Source organism: Heloderma suspectum, chromosome 17 (genome assembly GCF_057233095.1).
Source record: "Heloderma suspectum isolate Gila_16-S chromosome 17, 16-S_ref, whole genome shotgun sequence".
NCBI lineage: Eukaryota > Metazoa > Chordata > Lepidosauria > Squamata > Helodermatidae > Heloderma > Heloderma suspectum.
Window position 1 is genome coordinate 11,360,884 of NC_139474.1, and position 24,689 is coordinate 11,385,572.

Here is a 24,689-nt window from a genome sequence, read left to right on the forward strand (position 1 = left end):
AAGGTGATGGGCTTCCCCACCACGCCGTTGTTTCGCCCTCTCCATCTGGTCTTCAGAGGTCCACAGTCTCTGTAAATGAAGGTTCCGTTGCACTATCTTGACTCAGAGCTGCCATTGACAGGCCTCCATTCATCCATGAATGTGTTCATTATTATTATTATTATTATTATTATTATTATTATTATTATTATTAATTACATTTCTATACCGCCCCATAGCCGAAGCTCTCTGGGCAGTTTACAGAAATTAAAACATTAAAAATACAATATACAGAGATTAAAAACCATTTATATAAAATCCACAGACAATTTACACCAAGACAGCATGTAAGTAAAATCAACTTTGAACAGTCAGTCATAACCAAGGACAGATCCAGGACCGATTAAAAACTCATCATGTGCTGCCAAGTGCCCGAGAGAAGAAGAAGGTCTTAACCTGACGCCGAAAAGACAACAATGTTGGTGCCAAGCGGGCCTCATCAGGGAGATAGTTCCACAGGTGGGGGGCCGCTACCGAGAAGGCCCTTTCCCTAATTGCTGCCTTCCGAGCCTCCCTCAGAGGAGACATGTGAAGGAGTTTAGAAAAAATAAAGCCAAACCAGCCATCATCAATAGGTCTTGTTGCAGCAAATTCCACAAGTCAGCTACATACTCATCGTGCATTGACTTCCTTTCGTAAATCCTTTCTCAACCTCCGGCATAGCATAATGGCCTTGTTCATCTGTACGAGTGAAAAGACACAACAACGTTGCTGCCATGGACCTCACGCTTATATGAGGAGGGACACGAGGAGAAAGGGTACTTTGGGTCCCTTTTGCTAGGACAGCTCCCTGTTTGTGATCCAGTTTGAGACTCCCCGGCCCCAGAAGCTTTTGGGGCGTGGGGGTGGATTGAGTCTTGTGTGCCGGGCTGTGCTCCTGTTCCCCTTCCCCTCGCCAGGTCATGGCTTGCCGTTTATTTGTGCTGGGAGACACAAACAAACACGTACTATAAAGATAAGGCAGCTTTAATTACTCTGCCTGGCATAACAGCAGAGCAGTCTCGTCTCCTCGAATCATGTTAGGAGGATTATTTCCCTGCCTGGCTAACTCGTCTGGGTGCCTCCTTTATTGAGGGCGAGAAAGAGAGCGAGAGCGGGAGTGCTCCCTTCTCTCTGGGCTGGCTGCCAGGCCCTTGAAAGAGCCTTTTGTTTTACCCAGTGAGGTCATAGAAGTGAAAACAGATTCCCAGCGGACTTTGCTGCTTCCTGGAACTCGCCAAGCACAACTTGAGGCTTTGAAAAATAAGAACAAATTTTAAGAGCAAGTTGTAAAGACAACATGACAGCTGCTCTTTTTTTCTTTTCTTTCCCCCAGCGTGTTCTTCAGAGACCAGGGGCGGGGGAGAGGTGCCTATGCATCTGAGTGAAGCCAAGGTCAGAGGCAAGTTCTGCTGACCCACTGGTCTTTGTACACCTCCCTTGCCCACTTCGCTACTGCATCCCACCCAACAGTGGGGAAAAGGCAGCTTTTTAGATGTAGCTTTTTTCTTTTTCTGCTTGCGCTTATTTTGGGCTCTCACACCTTGGAGTTGTTTGACCAAAGCAGAACGCCTTGCCACCAACTGTCTGCTCAGACAGTCTGGAAGGTGGTCAGGGTAGAGCTCTGGCGAGCCTCCAGATGAATATGTTTGGAGCTGCCCTCAATGTGGGGGCGGGTGGTCCGGTCATACCAAGTTCCTCCTGGCCAGGGGAAGGGCAGAAAGGGCAAGCCAGGACAGGGTGTATGCAGCTTTCCGGATCCTCTTCAGGGATGGCACAGCAAGGAATAGGGGTGTGTGGGCAGCACGAAGCCTTTGTTCTGGTCAACTCCTGTAATCCCTGACCATTGGCCAAGCTGGCTGGACCTGATGGCAGTTGGAAGTCCCAAACACCTGGAGGCCCCCAGGTTGTTTACCCCTGAAGTCAGAGTCAGGCCTTCTGCCTTGCCTGAGTACTTTCCCTGGCTTCACCAGCTTTTCAGTTCAAGTGCCCAGTCCTGGCAACCAACCTCAGGAAAACTGGGCTGGGGAGCACACTCTCTAGCTCTCAATTAGGGGGCGGGGGGGGCTGCCCATAGCCTAGGCCCGATGGGTCACTGTTGCGAGAGTGCCCCTGCGCCATCCACAGGCTCGTGAGTGCTGAAACATAGGAGTGTTCCAGGTGCCCAGCACTTGATCACTCACCCACACCACCTTCAGCAGAGCCGGGGAAGCTCGTAAGAAGCCAGTGGGGGTCTCAGAAGAAAACCAGCCCTGTGGAAAAATACTTTAAAGCATGCAAATGCTTTTGCATGTAGAGAAAAGGCCACTCTGCAGAGAGTATGATAGAGCATGATAAAACTCCACTGTGGGCTGGGGAAATGGAGAGAGAAGTTTTGTTCGCTCCCCCGCCAATAAAACCAGAACCCAGGCTTACACAGTGAAGCTGATAGAGCAAAGGAAGAATTTATTTACCCAGCGTTTGTGGAAATCGCTGCTGCCAGATGTGGTGAGGGCTGCTCGCTGAGATGGCTTTAAAATGGGATTAGGCAAATCCATGGAGGAGGAGGCAATTTCCACCAATGGCTGTTAGCTGGGCAGATCCAGCAAGGCTCTGCTTCTGTTCTTATGACTTCACAGATCCTCATAAAGCAGCCTTCCCCAACCTGGGACCCTCCAATCGTATTGGACTGCAGCTCCCGTAATTCCCAGCCAGTGTGGCCAATGGGAACACAGCCCAGCCCAGCCCATCTGGAGGACACCAGGTTGGGGGAGCCTGTTCTGAAGGGCCAGACAACATCATGGAGGAGGCGAGGTCTCATAACTCATAGATCATATAACTGTGGCGATTGGTCCTAAATGTGCCCTCCATCTTCAGAGGCAGGCTACCCCCTGAAAGCCAGTTGCAGAGGGCTAGAGCCAAGGGAGGGCTGTTCCCTTGCACGTTGGAGGCCTCCCATTGATCACTGCGTGAAGCAGGATGGGCCAGAAGAGATGGCCGCCGGTGTGACCCAGCAAGGGTCTTCTTTCACTCTTGCGGCACCGCTCTTCATTTCAACGCAGGCTTCACAGGGGGACTTCACCAGTGGATTGTGCAGCATGTTAATTAGTATGCGTGGTGAGGCTGTTTGGATTTTCTGCCTCAGTCACCAAGACGTCAGGGGCCAGGCCTGCCATTAGCAGCCCTGTCCGTGTGTGTGCGCGTGAGAGAGAGAGCAAGAGGGAATACATGACTTTTGTATACCATCTTTTTTCTCCCCCGTTGCAGGAAAATACCTACGCCAAAAGCGAATAGACTTCCAGTTGCCTTATGACATTCTCTGGCAGTGGAAACATAATCAGGTAGGAGGCCACCCCCACCCCCCCATGTCACAAGGTGCCAAGGCTGCATTCCAAGATCCCCGAGAAGAATTAGATGTTTTCTGCTGTGGCTGCACTGATATCAGCTGCGCATTCAGGAGCCTTTTGCTGATGGCAGCAACTGAGGGAGGGTAAAAAAGATCTTCGAATATATATATTTAATGCAGACAGTTTCCATTACCTCGCTGCCATTCCCCCGCTTTCCTTCCATGCAAAATAGCAGCCATTCGAATCCTCTCAAAGTGTCCACCCTTAATCCTACTGGGGACTTTTATTTTGATAGCGCTTGGCTTCTTCTGCAGGGATCTTGTTTTTTTGACACGCCTCTGGAGAATTCAGATGTTCTGCCAACAGCACTGAAAATTTTCAGGCCTTATTTTTCTTGGACCTGGTCCCAAGCAGAGTGGGGTTTTTTTATTTCATTTTATTTTATTTTCCACTGAGAAGCTGAGGTTTTTGGACGAGAAGGAACACATTGAACGGTTCCTCCTGTTGTTCTCTCTAAGGAGCTCTCGTCAGTCTGTGTGCGAGGCTAAAAATAGGGTGGTGTCCCTCCTGACAGAAGGTTTCCACTGGAGATTTTGCAGCAGGATTTGCCTAGCAGGGTGTAAATTCAGTGCTTCCCCTGCGGAGGAAACGACTTCTGCCTTGTAAAAATATATGTAATGTAAGGATGTTCCTTTGCCCAACCTGCTTTCCAACTGTGCCCTTCCCCCTACTCGCCCTCCCCTCTTCCAGCTTCCTCCCACCATTCATACCTCTTTCCTACCCAGCATTCCTCTCCCCCTCCCTACCATATGCACGCCTGAAGGGCCATAGTTCAGTGACAGAGCACATGCTTTGCATGCAGGACATCCCGGGCACAATTCTCCTGAATCTCCACTCAGAGCAGCAGCGCACAGCCTTTTTGCCGCCAATGGCAGGCTTGGGTGACTGCTGGGGTGGCGAGGGCCACACATGTGCAAGCATATGCGCACACGTTCATACAACTTACATGCATCCAACACACATTTTGCTCAAACAGAGGCCTGGCACCTGCTTTAATCAAATAAAGCTCTTGAAGGGGGCGGATTGCTCCATGTCTCTACCCAGCCTAGTCTACTGGGTAGAAGGCTTAAAAAACATAGCCTGCTGACAAGTGGTAGCCTGCATTTCTGCAGCCAGCATGGAAAGGCAGGCAGTTAGCTCCTTAGCAGGCTAGAAACTTGTGCGGGCTTTGGCTGCTTCCAGACGGAGGGCTCCTATCGCTAACAATCAGAGAGCATGGCATGGCTGTTTGTCTTTTATTCCTTGCAGGATTTTCCATGGTAAGAAAAGAGATGAAAGAAGCCATGGGAGGGAGATGTGTGGCACCAAATAAAATTCCATGAATGGGGCAGGGTGGTGGCGTGATCTGGGAGCACCCTTATTTTCAAGCCTGGTATAAAACCTGTTTTGCTCACAGAAAGGCGGTTTCTGACTTAGCCCTGCGCGAGAGGAGTCACACACACCCATCCAGAAAAGCTCTTCTGTTTGCACATGCTCCGCACCAGCTTTTTTGATACCTTTTTACGGCCTGCTAGATTTTAGATGTGACGGCCTGTATCCTCCTTACCGTTTCTCATGCCGTTGCACAACTTTCCCTAACCTGGCACCCGCCAACTGTGGTGGGCTGCAACTCCCATCATTCCAGCATGGGAATCATGGGAGTTGCGGTCCAACACATCAGGAGGGCAGCAGGTTAGGGAAGACCCTGGGATGTGTGTGGCGCCACACTGCAAGCACTAGCGCTTGTTGCGCGTGAGTTCACAGGACAGCACTCGGGCATTTTCTCCTTCCATTCACAGTTCTTTGGACCCAAGCCAGCAAAAAAGATACAAATCAAAGCCTGCCTGCCTGTATCTCTCCTCTCTCTCAACAAAGCCAGTCCTACATTAGGCTGTGTTAGGCAGAAATCAAATCTTCCCTTATGAAAAATGCAAATCGCTTTCCGTTCTTTTCTTCTGCACAGAGGCTATCATGCTGCAATGTAATGAAGAACCTTTCTTCTTTTCTTTTCAGTTGTATAAAAAGCCAGACGTCCCACTTTACAAAAAAATCCGTTCGAGTAAGTAACCTGGTGTTTATATAGCGCTGGTTTTATGGTTCCCCCGATCGTGGAGTCTGCCAGTCGTCGATTGCCGCTTGGCTGCGCCCTCCCTGACCTCCTGACAATAGCTCCACGCTTTGAGCGCCTTGCCCTGCCTTTTCTGTGGGTTGGGGCTTGTAAATCAGTGGACTCTGCTGATTTGGGATATCAGTATCGATACGTATTTCCCCCCTTCCTTCCATCTGCAGACGTTTATGTGGACGTGAAACCTCTTTCTGGTTACGAGGCCACCACTTGTAACTGTAAGAAACCTGAGGATGGCAACAAAAAGGGATGTTTAGACGACTGTTTGAACAGGTATAACATGGGCGGGGGCATGCTGGGACTTTTTCTGTCTAAACATGCATAGGATTGTGCCCTAAAAGTGTCTTCTGTGACTCAGAGCACCTTGCCGTAGAACTGTGCCCTAAGTAAGCTTTTGATTGGCAAAAAAGATGCCCTGATTGATTGGGCAGCACGGTGGGTGGCCTTTTTTCCATGCAAATTGTTGCAGAAATGACAACTGGCATCTTAAGAGGCGTTAGGCTTGCACGCAGGGGCAGAGAATGCCCCTTCTAAGATGGCTACAAGGCAGGTATGTACCCTCTAAAAAAAACCTTCAGATTCTTCCAAAGCAGCTCTTGGTTTGTATCCCAGCCCTGCTATAACGGGAGTGCCCAGGTGAAGCAGAAAGGGGCTGTACATAGCAAGGACTATGTGACTAATCCAGGCTTCTCAAGTGCCAATTCTGCACCATGGATTTGGTAACCCAAATTTGGTCATCCAGATTTAGTGCCCAGAAAACCGAAATGCTGCAACCTGTATACATGATGCTGAGTTTGACCCCATTGTGACTGCTCTAATTTTGCATGACTATTTCTGCGGCTGAAGCCTTCCCCCTCGCTTGGGTGCTGGAGATTAGAGGCCTGCTTCTCGCAAGCAGCAAGGCGAGGTGCTCACCCTGCACCGGGTGTGCTACTTTGGATTGTACGCAGAGGCTCCCATGACTGGACGTGCTCCTCGCACCATAAAAATCTCCAAGTCCCCACTGGCTCAGTGGGCCAATCGCTACCTCTTAGTCTAACCTACCGCCCAGAGTTATTGCGAGGATAACACAGGCAGAGGAGAACGTGTATGTGGCACTGAGCTAGCTGGAGCGGGGGGCAGCATCGTAATCTAATGAACAGAAATAAACAAATAAGTGGCACAACGGTGGGAAAGGGCGTTTCATTTTCCAAGGGGTCTTATGGCAGCCCCCACCCCGAGATGCTGCTCACTTTCAGTGTGTCCCTCACCTGCCCCTCTGCTTTCAGGATGATCTTTGCTGAGTGCTCCCCCAACACTTGCCCCTGTGGGGAGCAGTGCTGCAACCAGCGGATCCAGAGGCATGAATGGGTGCAGTGTCTGGAGCGCTTCCGGGCCGAGGAGAAAGGCTGGGGCATCCGCACGAAAGAGTCCCTTAAGGCAGGGCAGTTCATCATCGAGTATTTGGGAGAAGTGGTCAGTGAGCAGGAGTTCAGGTAAGGGGAGGGCAAGGCTTGTGGGCAGGGCTGGGTGGGTGAAGAAGCACCCCAAGATTATCTAGTTCAAAAGAGCAAGGCAATGGGAGATGGCTTGCTGGCCACACACCTCCCAGGAATTCCCCCCCGTCTCGCTTTCCAGGAACCGAATGATTGAGCAGTACCACAACCACAGTGATCACTATTGCCTCAACCTCGACAGCGGGATGGTGATTGACAGCTATCGCATGGGCAACGAGGCACGCTTCATCAACCACAGCTGCAACCCAAACTGTGAGATGCAGAAATGGTAAAAACTTCTAGTATGTGTGTGTAAAACGTATGTTGCTGAGTTTATTTTCATTGCCCCTTAAAAAACTCTCCCACTGCCTAAGGGCCCCTCTTCTGTCTCCCCAGCCCCACTTCTCTTCCCAGTTTTAAGTAGGGCTGTCAATTGATTCAGACTTTGTCATTTGTCACCTGTTTCCATTCCAGCTGACCTTCATGAAAACAACCATGTATCTTCAAGGAGTGGTGCTGAGTTTGCTTATTTTCCTTTTCCCTCCCTACTCGTTTTTCCTTTTGTGATGTCTCTCTTACTTTTTCTTTTCGAAAGATTTTAAGCCTGCAGGCAAGGAGTGTCTTATATTTAATCTGTGTACACTACTTAGTACATTTTAGGTGAATAATAATAATAATAATAAATTTGGTGTTAAAAGGGAAAAAAAGATAAGCAGTGGGGTTTAATGGTAATCGAATGCTAAAAGTACAGTCTGAAAAGACATTTAAGAACAGAAGAAGAGCCCTGCTGGATCAGACCAAGGGTCCATCTAGTCCAGCATTCTGTTCACACAGTGGCCAACCAGCTGTCAACCAGGAACCCACAAGCAGGACACGAGTGCAACAGCACCTTCCTGCCCATGTTCCCCAGCAAATTATGTACATTATAAGCTTACTGCCTCTGTTTACTGTTAATTCAATTAACAGAATTGGCAAGGAGAGGAAGCAAATTCACACTTACATATGGGAATAGCTACCAAGTGACTTTCTTTTAAAAGTGCTCACTCTAATCTACTTCAGGGTGGTGGTTAATGCTAAAATGCAATAGCAAGATTAAAAAAAGTGATTAATGAACATTAAGCCCCCCCTAGTGAAGTCCCAGTTCTTCTTTCCCACCCCCAATACCTGTTGGCAGGCACTATTCTGTGAAAACACATCTAGAGTCAGGAAAGGGTAGTTCAAGGGTAGCCCTTTATGGTTCATCGTGACTGCTTCTGATTCTGGAGGCTCCATTCCTAACTCTCACAGCTAATAACCCAAGGAGCCCTCCGGGGCCAGCTCAAAAGTACACGTCGTTCAGTACCTTTTTCCACCAGCGGCCAACCATATAACTGCTGGGGAAACTCACCAGCTTGGACCTGAAAGCAGCAGGTTGGTGGGAACTGAGCCAGAATTCCAGCCCCTGTCTTGGTGCCCCAGATGAAAATGTAGACCTTGATCTGCCACCCTGTCCAGAACCACAAGCACCCCTCGTTTATGTATTCATTTCTTATTAACCTTGATGTCCCACCTTTCTTCCATGGTGGGACTCAAGGGGGCTACATGTGGTTCCCCTGTTCAGCATCAGCAAGGTGGCTGCCTCATGTGCCCTTGGACCATGCCCTGGGATCACCTCCTCTCTCCCGCAGGTCCGTCAATGGTGTCTACAGGATTGGCTTGTATGCGCTGAAGGACATGCCTGCTGGCACTGAGCTGACCTATGACTACAACTTCCACTCCTTCAACGTGGAAAAGCAGGTGAGGGTTGTGCCACCGGTCCTAGAGGCAGCGTGGGATGGGTTCTGGATCTTGAATGTTTTGGTCCGGTCCGTCCTTATTTGTGGGGGTTGGGTATGCGTTCTGTGTTCCCCTGGGACTGCCGTGCAAGTCGTTGTGCAGAACTAGATGCTCAGAAAAGATGATTTAAAAGAAAAAAAGCAGGCCGTACGTTTTTATTGGAGTAGCTGCAATTACCAGTTACTCTGACGATAGAGTTTAACGTGGCACTCTTTTCCAGAGGAAATGTTTAAGCTTAGGTTCTGACTTGGTTGGGTCTCCAGGTGAAAGGGATTCTGGTAATGCAGGGCAGCCTTCAAGAACACCTCTTTGCATGGCCTCATTTTGTTTTCGTTTCATCTCGTTTTAATATTTGCACCCTGTTTTTTCTTCCAAAAGGAAAGCTGAAGTGGCCATCAGCAACAAGCTGAAATAAATACTATAATATCAAAGCAACCACCAAATAATATGGGGGGAAATGATCTAGTGATAAAAATGTTACAGTATCGTAGCATTTATTACAATTATTGGGCTGGTTCGCACAACCACCATGGCTTAAACAACCCACAGTGGCTTCTTTAAGCCACAGCACATTCCAGGTGCAATTTGAATGACGACTGCCCAGGCACAGCTTATCGTGTGGTCTGAACCCTGGCGGCATGGCATGTTGGAGGGTTAAACAACTCTCAGATAACCCAACAACAGCCCATGGGTTATTTGAGGGTTGTTTAACCCTCCAGCAAGACATGCTGCCTGGGTCCGGATGACACAGCTAGCCGCAAGCACCGCAGTGTTTAAGCTGAGGTGATCGTACAAACCAGATCATTGTAGCAGTCAACCTATCAATGACGTTCAGTATCCAAAGTGGGGGGGGATTTGTAATAATCATAATTCAAAATTAATAAATATTAAATAAATAAAATCCTTCGGTACAAACCTTTCATTAACTAGGGGCTAATAAAACAATGCACATTTGAGTCAGAAATATACACTTCCACCCACCCCCTCCCACTTCAGCAGCATTTACCAAAATATTGGGGGACACAATGAAAGCGGACAAATCCATCCCAGAATCAGCAGGAGGCAAGAGAGGCAGCCACCAAGCTCTCCCAGAACTGTTAATGTGAGGGGTGCTCTGGTGACGTCAGCCTGCACAACTGCTTGCAGAATCAGGGAGGAGTGGCTGATCTGCCTTGTTGGCATGGACCTGTGGGAGATTGGGAAGGGCTTTCCTGCGTTCCAGGCCTTGCAGAGGGTAGCGTGTCTGAAGGGGAGCCTGTCCTCTTTGTCTTCCAAGCAACTCTGCAAATGCGGTTTTGACAAGTGCAGGGGGATCATTGGGGGCAGGAGCCAGCGAGTGAACGGCCTCTTGAGCAAGACCAACCAGCCAGTCACTGCACAGAGAAGGCCAAGCCGGTCCAAAGAGAAGAGGAAATCAAAGCACAAGTTGAAGAAGAGGGTGAGTGTGTGCAGAGAGGAAGGCGGCCGAGGGCTTGCCACATCCCACGGCGCATTTTATTTAGTTATTTTTCTGGTTCCTTTGTTCCCCGCATTTCTAGCAAAGCATGGCGCCCAAGGCGGATCACAGAACCAGTTAAAAAGGATTAAAACAATACAATAAAATGCAATAAAGACATAACAGTTACAGAAACGATATTATTCAAAGCAGCACCCAACCCACCAGACTCGTTTCCAGATCAAAGGCCTTCTTACATAAAGCAGTCTTTGCCTGCCAGTGGAAGGACATCAAAGAGGGAGCAAACCTAGCCTCCCTCGGGGGCTAGGTTTGGTTAAGGGGGGGACGTGTTCGGCATATCGAGAGTCCTAGGTTAAATCACCAGCATCTCCAGTTTAGGGTTAGCAGGGTTAGGAAAGACTTCTGCCTGAGACCTTAGAAAGCTATAAGCTGTGAGAAAAGACCGCTCTGGGTTAGATGAACCTGTGGTCTGATTCAGTGCGAGACCAGTTCACACGTTCAGTTTATCTGATGCTTTCCTTTAGTTAATCCCCATTGTTACTTGAGTGTTAAGGAGTTAACTGTGCGGGAGTAGGAGTGTGTTCTCTTTCAAGAGGAACTTGGACTCTTTACTCATGTTAATTTTGACCTCTCCTCCACCTCCTCCCACTGAGGTACATCTGTCCACTGGGGAGAGGGTGACTGTTTCCACTCTAGAAAGCAACTCTTTATGGCAGCCCTGCCAGCAACAACCTTGCAGTTTAGATTATGACCCACCCACCCCATTGTGTATGATAGCAGGCTGAGAGCTCTTTCAAACTTGTTGAAAGGGGGTGGGATAGAATGCCCATTTAACATGTGCTTCCTGTGCCATGTACTTCTCCACCAAGTCCGCAGTTGGTCCCTTGTTGTTCATATTGGGGCAGGCGTGCTCCTCTCCATCCCAGTAATGATTTTGAATGAGAGGAAGCACTGCGGAGGCCAGAAAGCACAAGTTAATTGTGCTTCCTGCCCTTCCCCACACTCCTCCCTCCAACTTCATCAAACTTTTAAAAGACCTGCACAGGCAATGTTTTGCCCATGAGGGGCTACCCACCGAGTCCATTGCTATCAGGGCAGGGATTTGAAGCTTGGGTGACCAGGGTTTAACAAACTAACCAGTGTGGTGCACAGTTGACTTTGTGGTCCTGGATTCTCTTCTCAAGGGGATTTGTTCTTGTTTTATAGAAGGGTCATGTCCCCGAGGAGTCCAGTGAAAGCTCAGGTACTCCAACTCGGTTGACTCCGCAACTACAAATGAAGCCCATGTCCAACAGGGAAAGGTGAGGGAAGATGGGCCATTTATCTCCTTTGTCTCTTTCCAGCAGTTGTCGGGGGCTGGGGGGGGTGTTCAGCTAGCCCTTCCTCAGGGTTACATTTTGGCTCACTTTGCACATCACATGCCAGCCATGGTTAAGGGAGCTTACCTATGGCTTTGCATGATGTTGTGAACAGACACTCCATGGTTTGGAGTTGGTCAGCCAACCAGAATTAGAAACCATGGTTTGGCATAATGTCCAAATTGATAAACCACAGTTAGGCCCATCTCTGCATCCCCAGAGACAACTGCACCATAGAAGCAGGAATGCTGAGCAGATGGAACATGAAAGCAGACAGGTAGCTTCAGCCATGGTTTGCACTGGGATTTCTAGCCATGCTTTGTGTTCTTAGTTATGGTTAGCATGAATCAGGATTTGGTATGATGGTTGTGGTGTCTTCGTAAGGAAACAGCTCAACCTTTTCTTTTTTTTTTACTTCCTTGGCACTGAGCTGACTGTCCCCTACCCGGTTTCCATTCCCTTAACCCTCCTCCCAGTCTGATCTCATGTAGGTGTAAGCTCTTGAGAACAGGGACCACTATTGTGATCTGCTGATGTGATGCAATGTAGCTCTCAGAAAGTGGAAGCTTTTTCCTGGGGAAATAATACTTCCCCACTCCCCTTTCGTTTCTTTCCCTAGGAATTTTGTGCTAAAACATCACGTTTTCCTTGTGCGCAACTGGGAGAAGATCCGGCAGAAGCAAGAGGAAGTCAAACATGCCAACGACAACCTTCACTCTGCCTCACTATACACCCGCTGGAATGGGATGTGTCGTGACGATGGCAACATAAAATCTGGTGAGGACCGTACTGTCTTTTCCCATTGCAGTTGGTGTAATACTGTCAGCCTTTCCCAGTGACTCCTACATAAACGGCAGCTCTGTCCACCCGCAAGCATGCCATGAACCATAACTCCCCTTTTTCAGTTTGACCATTTTGTATTCTGGCTTCTCAAACAAGCCGACAAACATTGCTGTCCTATCTGACCGCACATACCTGTGTTAATTGTTTGTGGCCTGATAGAAAAGAAGAATGTACTGGCTGGGTTCACACAACATGCTAGCTAACCCACACTCTGTGGTTGAGTATGAGTTGTTGTTGAACCGTGGTGTCTGAACCTAGGACTTTTTCTGCAGGGTGGCTTGTTAACCATTCAGTGTGGCTTATTTTTCTTCAGCGGGCCACCTTGAGAACCCATGGTTTGTAGTTGGGTTGTTCAGGGTGGTTAACAAGCCACACTGCATGGTTAACAAACCTCTCTGCAGAAAATGTCCTGGGTTCAGACAACACTCTAGCTCATGATTCAGCAAACAAGCCACACTCAGTCACGAAGTATGGGTTTGCGTGTTGTGTGAACAGCCCTGGCAAAGCTGAGCTAGATGCACCGAGGGTATAAGGCAGCTTCCTGTGTTCCCATAGGCCGTGACTGAAGAGACCTCTCTTCCTCCCTCCTGTTTTGCAGATGTCTTCATGACACAGTTCTCCGCCCTGCAGACTTCCCGCTCAGTGCGGACACGGCGGCTGGCTGCGGCCGAAGAGAACATTGAAGTGGCGCGTGCAGCGCGTCTTGCACAAATCTTCAAGGAGATCTGTGACGGCATCATCTCTTACAAAGGTGATAGTAGCCAAGCACCAAAGGCCAGAGCCAACAGTGTGGGGGCTAACCATAATCACGAGGCATGGTCGTCGAGAGCATGAAATAACATGAGAAAAGCCCTGTTGGATCAGACCAAGGGTCCATCCAGTCCAGTTTTCTGTTCCCACGGTGGCCAACCAGCTGCCCACAGGAAACCCACAAGCAGGACAGGAGTGCAACAGCACCCTCCCACCCATGCTCCCCGGCAACTGGTGTACATAGGCGAACCACCTCTGATACTGGAGGTAGCACATAGCCATCAGGACTAGTAGCCGCTGATAGCCTCCTCCTCCATTGAATTTGTCCAGTCCTCTTTTTAAACCCATCCAAATTGGTGGTCATCACTACATCTTGTGGACTTGAATTCAGTAGTTTAACTCTGGACTGTGTGAAGAAGCCCTTCCTTTTATCTTTTCCGAATCTCCCACCAATCAATGTCATAGGATGACCCCATTGGGTTCTGGTATTATGAGAGAGGGAGAAGAATGCCTCCCTCTCCACTTTCTCCGTATAACACATCCACACGTACACCTCTGTCACGTCTCCCCAACTGACCTTACTGGGGAAGGGAAGCTTGATTTGCATGATTTGGGGAGGTTTAGCAATGGCTTCCAGGTGGCTGACGGGGTGGGAGCACTCGCCGCTTCCTTCTCTTCTGCAGCATTTAGACCAGGGCTGCTCGGTTAAGTTGTGGGATGGACCAGCCTCTGTCACTCAGTCTGACACCCAGGCATGTCCACTGTTGACGCATGCTGCTCCCACCACCCCAGGCCTGGGCACTGCACTTCCTCCTGAATGCAGGAAGTGCTGCCCTCCATGGGCAGCATTGCAAGGAGATGTGGCAGGGGAGGCTGGAACACTGGAAACAGCAGATAAAGCTGGAGGAAGGGGGCAGGCAGCCGTGGGGGGTGGGGGGAGGCAGGCTGCTGGAAGGAGGGCAGAAAAAGCCTTTTCGGCAACGGTAGCCCTGAGGTTTGCCTCCACCACCACCACCCCTTTTTTTTTTGCTCACTTTTTAATTCCTCCTCCACTGTGATCTGCTGGAGCTTTAGGCAAGTCTCCAACTTCCATCATCCCTGACCACTGACTTGCTGGCTGGGGCCGATGGGAACTGTTGCCCCAGCAACATCTGGAGGGACCCAGGCTGGTCAAAGGCTGTGTGTTTCTTTTTCACATGCAGTTCCCCGTCACCCCCCTCAGAAGTGCCATGCTCCCCAAAAGGCACAAGACCAGGAGCCCCACTGTAAACTCCTGTGAAAACAGCTCTGCCGTTCTCTGCTTCCATTCCAGATTCCTCCAGGCAGGCACTGGCAGCTCCTCTGCTGAATCTTCCCCCCAGGAAAAAGTAGGTTCTCGCATTCGCGCCGGGGGGGGGGGGGGGGGGCGCGGATCACGCGCGCCGATCCCTGCTCTCAAATCCGGGCTAGCAGTGACGTCGCGCGTTTCCACCCACGCCTGCTTTAGAAACGCAGATTATTACGAGAAGATCTCCGATCCCCTCGACCTGGCCACCATCGAGAAGCAAATCCTGACGGGCTGCTACAAGACGGCGGAAGCTTTCGACGGCGACATGCTGAAGGTGTTCCGCAACGCCGAGGTGAGCTAGGCGGGGGAGTCCGACTCCCCAGAAGCTCTTGACAGGCCCTTTTAGCCGGGGGGGGGGGGAAGGGGGGGCACCACAAGGGTGCCCCTTCTGGGGACACTGAGATCCTGCTGGCTGCCCAGGTCTTCATCCTTCACGGGGCCGTGGATGTGGAGGGCGACTTCGCGGAGAGGCTGGGGGTGCTTACTTGGGGCCCTTTGTCCACCACGTCGTCACTTGAGACCGGGGCTTCAGGGCACGCTGCACTAACCTCGGAAGCTAGCCAAATCCTGGTTAGTCCTTGGATGGGAGGCCGCCTGGGGATCAGGCTTCCTGCATGGGGCAGCAGGTTGGACTCGATGGTCTTGCAGGCCCCTTCCAACCCTATGATTCTAAGAATAAAAACCCTGCACCAAGCTAAGATGCAAATTCTGCAACAAAGAAAGCTGAATTCTGCGATTTATATAGATTGAGCCCAAGACATGATTTGTCGTGCATGTATGTCACTCTGCTTCTGTTAGTTACAGAAAGCAGGAAGGGTCTGAAGGGTCCACTAAGCTTCTGACCACCACAGCCTTATCCAGCCACCTCTCCAGCTTCTAGGACTTCAGTCAGTATTGCCCATACACATCCAAGCTTCATGACCATGAGGACTAGAAATTGCTTTTTGTTTCAGAAATAAACCTGAGATTCTTAGCGAGCTGATTAGGACTCCCAGCACCGCATTCTGTGATTTTCACGGCATCCCCAGCATCGTAGGAGGTGGGATCAGAAGTCAGGGAGACTGTATGCGTCTGTCAATTAAGTCTTTGGTTAAGAACAGTTGAGACATGAAACGGTGTCAGTTGAGGAAAAACAAAGGGAAGGAAATTGGCCTGCTCTAGTCTCTTGTAGCTTTATAGTTAGGATCCTGGGGGGAGCAGATGCATGCAGCAATGTGAAAAAAAGAAAACCGTCCCCCTCACCAACACTATCCAGGGATGTTTCAGGAGGAAGGAAGGGAAAGCAGGGCTCCTTTTCTCTTTCCCACTTTCCAGAGACTCCTGCTAGAGAGCCATAAAATGTCTGCGTTTCAGGATGGAGCCCTCCCAGCGCTCCGTAGCACAGCAGACACAACCTCAGGGGAGTGGCGAAGAAAATTGTCCTTTCCCCCCTCCCCCCCTTATCCTGAAGCCCCCAGCCCAGCAAGCCTGAACAAGGCTACTCGGCTCCTTTTAGGGCTGGGGACAGCACCACAACATTTTGTTTCAGGGCCCCCCTGTTCTTTATACCAGAAGGGCATTACCAGGGCGGAGGGTCTGTTGGGTATGTGAGAGGGAGGGAGGGGCACGTGCCAAAGTTTCACGGTGAGAGCAAGGGGGAAAGGCTTTGAGAAGCAGCCCTGCTGGAGGGAGTCAGTTGCCGGCCTTTTGTTTTGTGCTCAGAAATACTACGGCAGGAAGTCTCCGACGGGAAGGGACGTCTGCCGGCTGCGGAAGGCATACTACAATGCCCGGCACGAGGCGGCCGCTCAGATCGATGAGATCGTGGGGGAGACGGCAAGCGAGGCAGACAGCAGTGAGACCTCCCTGTGCGAGAAGGAGAGCGGGCACGAGAAGGACGAGGACGTGATCCGCTGCATCTGCGGCTTGTACAAAGATGAGGGGCTCATGATCCAGTGTGACAAATGCATGGTGAGAGCCCTTTGGCGCGTCTCTCCTCCACTGTGCCCTCAGGAGATGGGACTACATTCTTGTTGCAGATGAGAAACACACACACACGCACACCCTATATCCTTTTGTCTTCGGTCAAAAAGCATGGTTGAAAGTAACCCGCTCTCCAATAATAAGCAAGTATCAGTCAGCTCACAGAAGCCCATCTCATCTGTTGAAGCAGGCTGTCCCAAACATGTCCCTAGTGGGCCTTCTTGACACCTGCCTTCATGTACATATTACCTGCATGTTGACACTATAGATCGGGGTGCACAGTCTTTTTGTCCTTGGGGGTGGGGGCTTCCTGTGTGCATACACACGCACAACACAGAGAGAGATTTCTCTTTTGACACTCATGGGGAGAGATGGACTTCCTTTCCTACGTTTTCTGTTCCCTTCATCCCTCCTGCAGGTTTGGCAGCACTGTGACTGCATGGGGCTGAACTCTGACGTCGAACACTACTTGTGCGAGCAGTGCAACCCTCGCACGGTGGATAGGGTAAGCCCTTTTTGTGGGAGTGACTTGACAGCCTCATGCCTGCCTCTTCATTCTGCCCATGTGCAGATCTAGAGGATAAAATTGTTGGTGTGTTTCAGTGGCTTTCTCCCCACCCTGGAGAGTCGTGGCCATTGGGCGTTCTCGGTCCTCTCACAAAACGAAATCTCCCAGGACTCCATGGGGATTGGGGCGGGGTGGGTGGGGGGACAATGACATGCACTGCAATATGTTGCTCTTTCTTTTCATAGGAGGTGCCTATGATTCCACGACCTCATTACGCCCAGCCTGGCTGTGTTTATTTCATCTGCCTGCTGCGGGATGATCTGTTGCTACGCCAAGGTGGGTGTCTGTCCTCTTGGGGGACTCAGTGAGAGACAGCCAAGAGGGCCCTTTGGGATATCTCTTCCCTATCTGTCCAGTTTGTCAAGTGCTTGAGCCTACCTCACTCACTGCTGAGGGTATCAAAAGTAAGGTGAATATGAAGCTGCCTTAACAGCTTAGGTAGTCCTCTTTAGCATGACGCTGCCTTCTCTGCCACTCGCTGTCCAAGGTCCTTCCCAGCCTTGCACTTTGAGATGGCTTTACCGAGGGTGGGCAGGAGCTGACATATTTCATGGCAGAGAAGAGGTCTATCAACCAAAAGTGGGGCCCAACAACAAAATGGTTGCAGCACGGAGTGCTTCAGTTCAGACTGCTGGCCGCTCCGTTCCCCCACCACCAGAATCAGCATTCTGTACCTACTGAAGGTGCTCAGTCCCCATTGGCCAGTTTTTTGGGTCGGGGTGGACACAATTGATCCCAGTCCCGGCTGCATTTCAATCATGGATTTTTCCACTGATTTGTATGGGCACCTTTCAGTTCCATCGCTGGGGACATTTAAAAATATCTTCTCAGTGTGAATCAGGAGATGACCTATACAGCTAGCATGATGGTTCTTTCTACCCTTTATATACCTCTGTGTCTCTCCATCCCTTCTCCCTGTCCAGCAGCTCTGTTCCATTCCCCCTACCCCCTGGATCTCAGTGTTTTTTCCCCCTCTCTGTCTCTCCGTATCAAGCCATTGAGTTCTTATGAGGCAGTGGGGGGGGGGGGGCTTCTCCCTTAGGGTTTTCTTTCCTAAAGATGTTTTGTGTTACCCCAAGGCTGCTGATACCTCCCTCTTATGCGTGGGTGTTGGGGTTTTGGCTACATAAGCAAACAGGAAGACTCAAATCAGAAATAGAAGCAATGATATCTAATTGGGGCATACTACCATCAAAGGAGCATCTATGCATGCATATATATATATATATATATATATATATATTATATATATATATATATATATATATATATATATATATATGAGAGAGAGTATTTCCTTTATGCCCTGCTTGTGGGCTTCTAGTTGTAGGAATCAGGGTGCTGGACTAGGTGGACACTTAATCTGATCCAGCTGGTTTCTTAAGTTCTTAATGGGAGATGTCAGGGATTGAACCTGGCACTTTTCACACGCAGCTCATGTGCACAACCACTGCCTGCCTCCCCGTCCCTGTCCGTTAGGTCGCTGCAAATCTGTCCCACTTGTGCTGTGCAGAGGCAGTTCTCATGGGCTTTCCGTTGACAGGTGACTGCGTGTATCTGATGAGAGACAGCCGAAGGACCCTGGATGGCCACCCCGTCAGGCAGTCATACCGCCTACTGTCCCACATCAACCGAGAGAGACTCGACATCTTCCGTATCGAAAAGCTCTGGAAAAATGAGAAGTGAGTTCCAGCCCGCCCAGCTTAAAGCAAGAGGTTCCCCAGTAGAGAGTTCTCAGCCTTCTAGTGCAGACCCACATCGCTGGGCTCCATCAGAGGAGTGGCGGCGATGGAGAGTTTTCTCACTTGTGCCAGCAAGAGCAGCAGGCAGCAGTGGCAGCTCATGAATCCATAAGACGCCCCCGCCAAACAGTTGGGTGAAGTCTTCTCCCCTCACCCCTTAGGGCAGGGGTGGGCAGCCTGTGGCCCTGGGCTTAATTTCAGAAGCCGTCTGCAAACAGTCCTCTGGGAAGAGTGATCTGTCCCTCCCTATGTTACCTTCTGAGCAGCGAGGGAGAAGGAGAGACAGGGAGAAAGGGAGGGTAGAAAGAGGGAGAGCAGGGGTGGCCCCACCACTGCCATGTAGCCCCCAGCAGATTACCCCCAAGGGAATGTGGCCCCCGACAAGAAAAAGGTTGCCCACCCTGCCGTAACATGTTTAATTTAATTTAATATATGCCTTAGTTGCCTTTCAGGGCCACCATCTCCCCAAGAAGGTTTACGATATAAAAGCAGCACAGTTCAATTCTAAACCAATGATAAAAGCACCTTAAATGTAAACTGTAGTTTTCAAGTAAGCCAGTTGCACTAAAATACAATTTCAGATACCTTAACAATGGCAAGTACCATTCCCTGATACCTTACGGCAGCCTTTTTCCCCAGTCTGCTGCCCTCCAGATTCTGTGAAATACAATTCCCATCACTGCTGACTATTGTCCTCGCTGAATTGGGCTGAGGGAGTTCTAGTCCAAGACATCTGGAGGGGGCCAGGTTGAGGAAGGCAGCCTTTCAGGATGCATCAAAAAATTCAGCTAAGCCCAGCCTACAAACACGAGCGGAGGAGCAGTTACCTTTCACAAGATGCCAGCATCCTCTGATGGGGAACCACTACGTGCTTTCAGGAGAGGCTGCATAGGTTGGATCTTTGGTTTGCAGCTTTGGTCTGACTGGTCTGAACTTCAGCCTCCATGAGTCCCATTCTTAACTATGATAAAAATAAAGCTTAAGTACATTTAACAGCAATCTCTTCTAGAGGGAAGCGGGAGAAAGAAGAAGAGAAAGAAATCCCTAGTTCACATTGAAGTCAGACTGTGTTTGCGGGGTGGGCTTTCCATGATTGAATGCTCCTCCATACAAAACAAAACAAAAAAGCCCGCTCCCCCTCCGTGCACTCAGAAAGCTAGCATGTCAGGCTCACGGTGCATGGGACTGTCAGCATTGTGAAAGGAAGTGCACCCTCGTTCAGTGAAGTGGTTGAGGGGTGGGGGGAGGTTCCTAACATGGCTTTGTGGGTAATACTCCCTCGCTTTTCCCCTTCCCTCAGGGAGGAACGATTTGCCTTCGGCCACCACTACTTCCGTCCACATGAAACGCACCACTCCCCCTCCCGAAAGTTCTACCACAACGAGCTGTTCCGGGTGCCATTGTATGAGATCATCCCCTTGGAGGCCGTTGTGGGGACCTGTTGCGTGCTGGATCTCTATACCTACTGCAAAGGCAAGTTGATGTTGCCGCACACTTGTTACAGTTCTGGTTGCCTCATCTCAGAGGCAAGATTGTAGAGCTGCAAAGGGGAACCAAAATAACTGGGGTGGGGTGGAGTACCTTCACTTCAAGGAACGGCTAAAGCATTTGGGGCTTTGTAGTTTAGAAAGAAAAGACACCCAAGGGTGACACACGGTAGAGATTTATAAAACCATGCATGGTGTGGAGAAAGTGGATGATATAGGAGTTGAGGTTACAGAGTGAACTTGACTAAAACTTGACTAACAGCAGATTCTGGACAGACCAGATAAAATACTTTACACCCGTAAGAACATGAGATGAGCCCTGCTGGATCAGACCAAGGTATATCTAGTCCAGTGTTCTGCTCACGCAGTGGCCAACCAGCTGCCCACGGGAAACCCACAAGCAGGGCATGAGAGCAACAGCACCCTCCCTCCCGCCCATGTTCCCCAGCAACTGGTGTCCATAGACATGCTGCCTCTGAGACTGCAGGCAGCATAGAGCCATCCTCCATGAATTTGTCTAACCCCCTTTTAAAGATTGGTGCCCGTCACTACATATTGTGGTAGTGAATTCCATAATGAATGCATTCACACATGGAATTCACTGCCTCAAGAAGGTAGTGATGGATTGCTGGTTCAGATGTCTTTAAAAGAGGGCCAGACACATTCCTAGCTATTAGTTATGACCGTAAGTGGAATGTGCATGCCCAGATGTAGTCTTTGAAGACTGGTTGCTGGGAGGGGCAAGCATCAAGTGAGGGCTGTCCCATTCATGCTCTTGCTTGTGGACTTCCCAGAGGCTTGAGCCACTGTGGGAAACCCAGTGATGGGCTAGCTGGACTCTGGCCTCATTCAGCAGGGCTGCTCTTACATTTCCTGTGTGCCTGTACCATTCTGTATTCTAGCCTTGCAACCAGCATATGCTGAAGACGTGTTATTCTATTGGGTCTCTGCGTTGGGTGTGTCACATGGCAAGACGCACAGCAGAATTGCCCGCCCTCACCTGGAAGTGTGTCTCGTGCCGAAAGCCAAGTGGTGGGGCCCTTAATTCTCACACTTCCGTACGCTAAACTTTTTGGGGGGTGTAAGAGTGATGTTTGAGTCCTTTTCTAAAGACAAAAAAAGTGTGCTTTAGCTCAGGGCAGGTTGCAACAATGGGGCAGGGGGGATCCCGCATTTTTCAAGTGGGACAAGTGTCTTTGTAAAAATGAAGATCTGTAGCCTCTTCACGGGGCTGCAGTTCCCCAGCCCTGCAGAGAAGTCTTTTGGACAGCTAAGCCTCAAGAGCTGTGTTTTAAATTGTGCCACATTCTTTCATCTGAGGTTATCTCGGTGTTCCTCCCCACAGGAAGGCCGAAAGGGGTGAAGGAGCAGGACGTGTACATCTGCGATTACCGCCTCGACAAATCAGCCCACCTCTTCTACAAAATCCACCGAAACCGCTATCCAGTGTGCACCAAATCGTATGCCTTCGACCACTTCCCCAAAAGGCTGACCCCGAAGAGAGACTTCTCGGTATGCCACTCCTATAACCAGCACTCTGTGTGTTCCACACCTCAGTGATAGCAGCCGTGGCAGCAGTTGGCATCAAGGAAGTCCTCACTCATGCGTTAAACTTGATCCATTTCTTTTTTTTTAATGGGCATCACAAATTTATTTGTTATTTATTTATTAATAATACTTGTATTCCGCTTAATATAACAAAACCTCTAAGCGGATCACATCCTAAAATATTAAAGATAATGGTTAAAATAGTCAATGAACAATAACAGTTACAACAGAAATAAATTTAAAAAACAGCAATACAAAACAATCAAATGCAGCAGCAGCATGATTTCAGTTACAAAGCTTGCATAATAAGGAACTTTTTCAGGAGACCCTTAAAACTCGCCACAATTGCTGCCCCCTAAACTGCACAGAGGGGGGTGTTCCGGAGAGTGGTCCCACTCCTGGAAAGGCCCGCTTTTGGGATGTCACGTGGCGACATTCCATTGGTCATGGAATTGCCAGCAAAGCTTCCTCCAAGGATCTTCACAGTCAGTCGGGTGTATATAGGGGAAGGGGATCTGCTAGGTACCCTGGTCCCGAGTTGTCCAGGGCTTTGTATGTTAACAACAGAACCTTGAACATGGCTTGGGAGCTAATAGGCACCCGGTGCATGGTGGTCCTTCGTATAGACATGAATGTGGGATTATAAAGCTTTGCAGATTAATAAAAATAGTTCAAATTACAGAGAGGGACACTCCTGTCATAACATCTCTCTATGAAGTTGTCACCTTTGCAGGAAACTTTTGTCTCCTGGCTGAATTTAGATCTGATTTTCTCTGCTGCATTAGCAAAGAAGGAGACTCTCATGAGTGGTGAAATCATCCCTGTCTGATCACAGTGCCATCACATTTCCCCCATACTGTTTAAACTCACATCGTTATTTAAAACGGAAGACAGAAATCTTACTTCTTAGTTGGCTGTACAATTTGCAATAAAAAGAAAGGGTAATGAACAACGGTGGTTACAAAGCCGGGGGGAAACCCAAGTTTCTCGTCCTTAAAGCTTCAGCAACAAGTATGAACGTGTGTGGGCAATGGCTGACGACTTGAAGGTCTGAGCAGGGCATTTGACTTCAGAGCTGTTTGCTATCCTTTCCTGCTGATGGCAGGAACAGAATGCAAACCCATGCAGGCTTTTCCTTGGTCTTGTCAAGACCCCACAGCATTTGACATTCCCAGGCACAGGATGTATGGTTTACCCTTGATCCATGACATCTGCCATTGAGCTGTATGTACCTAGGAGCGCCTCACAGCTTTAACAGTTTGCTCTACTTTCTCCATTGCAGCCTCATTACGTACCAGACAACTACAAGAGGAATGGAGGCAGGTGAGTCCCTTTGCCGCTCTGAGTTCTTTTCTTGGGGGGCTTTTGAGGAGGGGGACTTCGGTGTCAAGTGAAAGAATCAGATCTGTGCAGCTTTTCTGCGCCATCCTCATCCCTGCAACATAAAAGCCTTGGATTGATAACATTTGGGAGACGATGAGTAGGTATAAACTTAGCAAGTGCAGCAAGCAAGGAATCCTAACTTTACGAAAGATATTATGACACCATGGTGTCCTCTTCAAACTTTTGATCAAATTCCAGCCAAGTACAGCTGCCTGTATTTTTTCTGATTAATACACACATACACACAAAATTACATACACTTGCATGCGCTCCTTTTGTATTTTGTATACCTTGTATTTTTACTTTCATTAAGTATTGAGCTCCTCCTTAGGTCGTTTTACTGTAGATGTGCCACAAGCATATCAGTCATAGGATAAGATTTAAAATTAGCGAATTCCTTTGTTTCTTTAGTGATTTGGATGTATTATTATGTACGTTCTTCATCTTTTTGTTGTTGTTGCCTTGTTAACTTTATTTTGAAATAAAATGTCATGATTAAAAGAAGCTTATCAGCGGGGAAGGGAGGAGGCAAAGCTGACGATGGGGTAGTGACTGCCGTCCCCCCACTGCACCCCACCCCACCCCACCCCACCCCACCCCTTGAACCCTCTGAATTCATTTGCTGTGTAAGCATTTTTTGCAGATACTTAAATAGTTAAATGATTTTTTTAAAAACTACGTATATGATTTCCATCCTAACTTCTTTGGCAGCTTACATCAAATAATAAAACGCAATTCAATTGGGGCTGCCCCAATGCACAGCATTGCTGTGTGTGTGGGGGTCATGTTCGGCTGCCTCCCCAACCCATCCAAATTGAGGGTCTTGTGGCTGGTCTCACCCCCTTTCAGCCCGTCTCACTCCACTGAGTGTGCATTGCCCCCTCGGCAGAGGCAGACTCATTCAAAGGCTCTGTGTGATACGTCTGTCTGGTGCCATCTTTCCCAGGTCGTCTTGGAAGTCTGACCGTTCCAAGTCCCAGAACAAAGACCTCAGCCAGGAGGAAGACCCCCTTCCCCTCATGGAAGATGTGATAGCAAGTCAGGACCAGCCCCCCAGTGAGCAGACCCCCGGCCTAGAGGAGCCGGAGAAAGAGGCACCCCCGCAGGAAAGTGGCGAGGGAGATAAAAAGGTGGAGGGCAGCAGCCCCGTCCCACGGCGGCCTTGCACCCCAGAGGAACGCCGGCACGTGCAGCGCGAGAGGCTCAACCAGATCCTCCTCGCCCTCCTAGAGAAAATCCCAGGGAAAAATGGTAAGAGACGAAGCCTGCCTGCAGCGATGCCAGCATTACCAGTGGTAGCCTCCAGCCTTTTTTGTGTTGTTAAAGCTCTCAGGCCGGCCGGCCAGATTAGTGCATTGCCAGGAGCTGGTCCGGGTGGCTTTCAAATGTTGCCGGTGTAAGGATCGGGGAATCCACGGTCAGGGATAGTGGGAGTTCGGCAACATCTGGAGCAGCTCGTGCTCCCCG

General features: G+C 49.5%; 1 protein-coding gene across 2 annotated transcripts in view; it reads left to right on the top strand.

Annotated features, from left to right (window-relative positions):
- The window catches only part of ASH1L (ASH1 like histone lysine methyltransferase), an 81,830-nt gene that overhangs the window by 53,798 nt on the left and 3,343 nt on the right, over positions 1–24,689 (top strand). The window contains exons 8-28 of one of the 2 annotated variants that reach the window (XM_084824751.1): positions 1,355–1,420; positions 3,265–3,338; positions 5,397–5,442; positions 5,673–5,781; positions 6,777–6,983; positions 7,126–7,272; positions 8,651–8,759; positions 10,075–10,236; positions 11,461–11,555; positions 12,232–12,389; positions 13,054–13,206; positions 14,518–14,572; positions 14,692–14,824; positions 16,234–16,482; positions 16,913–16,999; positions 17,248–17,338; positions 18,606–18,744; positions 20,105–20,277; positions 21,637–21,803; positions 23,122–23,162; positions 24,169–24,473. In XM_084824751.1, the coding sequence (XP_084680877.1) occupies positions 1,355–1,420; positions 3,265–3,338; positions 5,397–5,442; positions 5,673–5,781; positions 6,777–6,983; positions 7,126–7,272; positions 8,651–8,759; positions 10,075–10,236; positions 11,461–11,555; positions 12,232–12,389; positions 13,054–13,206; positions 14,518–14,572; positions 14,692–14,824; positions 16,234–16,482; positions 16,913–16,999; positions 17,248–17,338; positions 18,606–18,744; positions 20,105–20,277; positions 21,637–21,803; positions 23,122–23,162; positions 24,169–24,473 (2,766 nt within the window). Of the gene's footprint in view, positions 1–1,354; positions 1,421–3,264; positions 3,339–5,396; positions 5,443–5,672; positions 5,782–6,776; positions 6,984–7,125; positions 7,273–8,650; positions 8,760–10,074; positions 10,237–11,460; positions 11,556–12,231; positions 12,390–13,053; positions 13,207–14,517; positions 14,573–14,691; positions 14,825–15,485; positions 15,551–16,233; positions 16,483–16,912; positions 17,000–17,247; positions 17,339–18,605; positions 18,745–20,104; positions 20,278–21,636; positions 21,804–23,121; positions 23,163–24,168; positions 24,474–24,689 lie in introns of those variants that run through there. The other variant, XM_084824752.1, reaches the window with a different exon arrangement.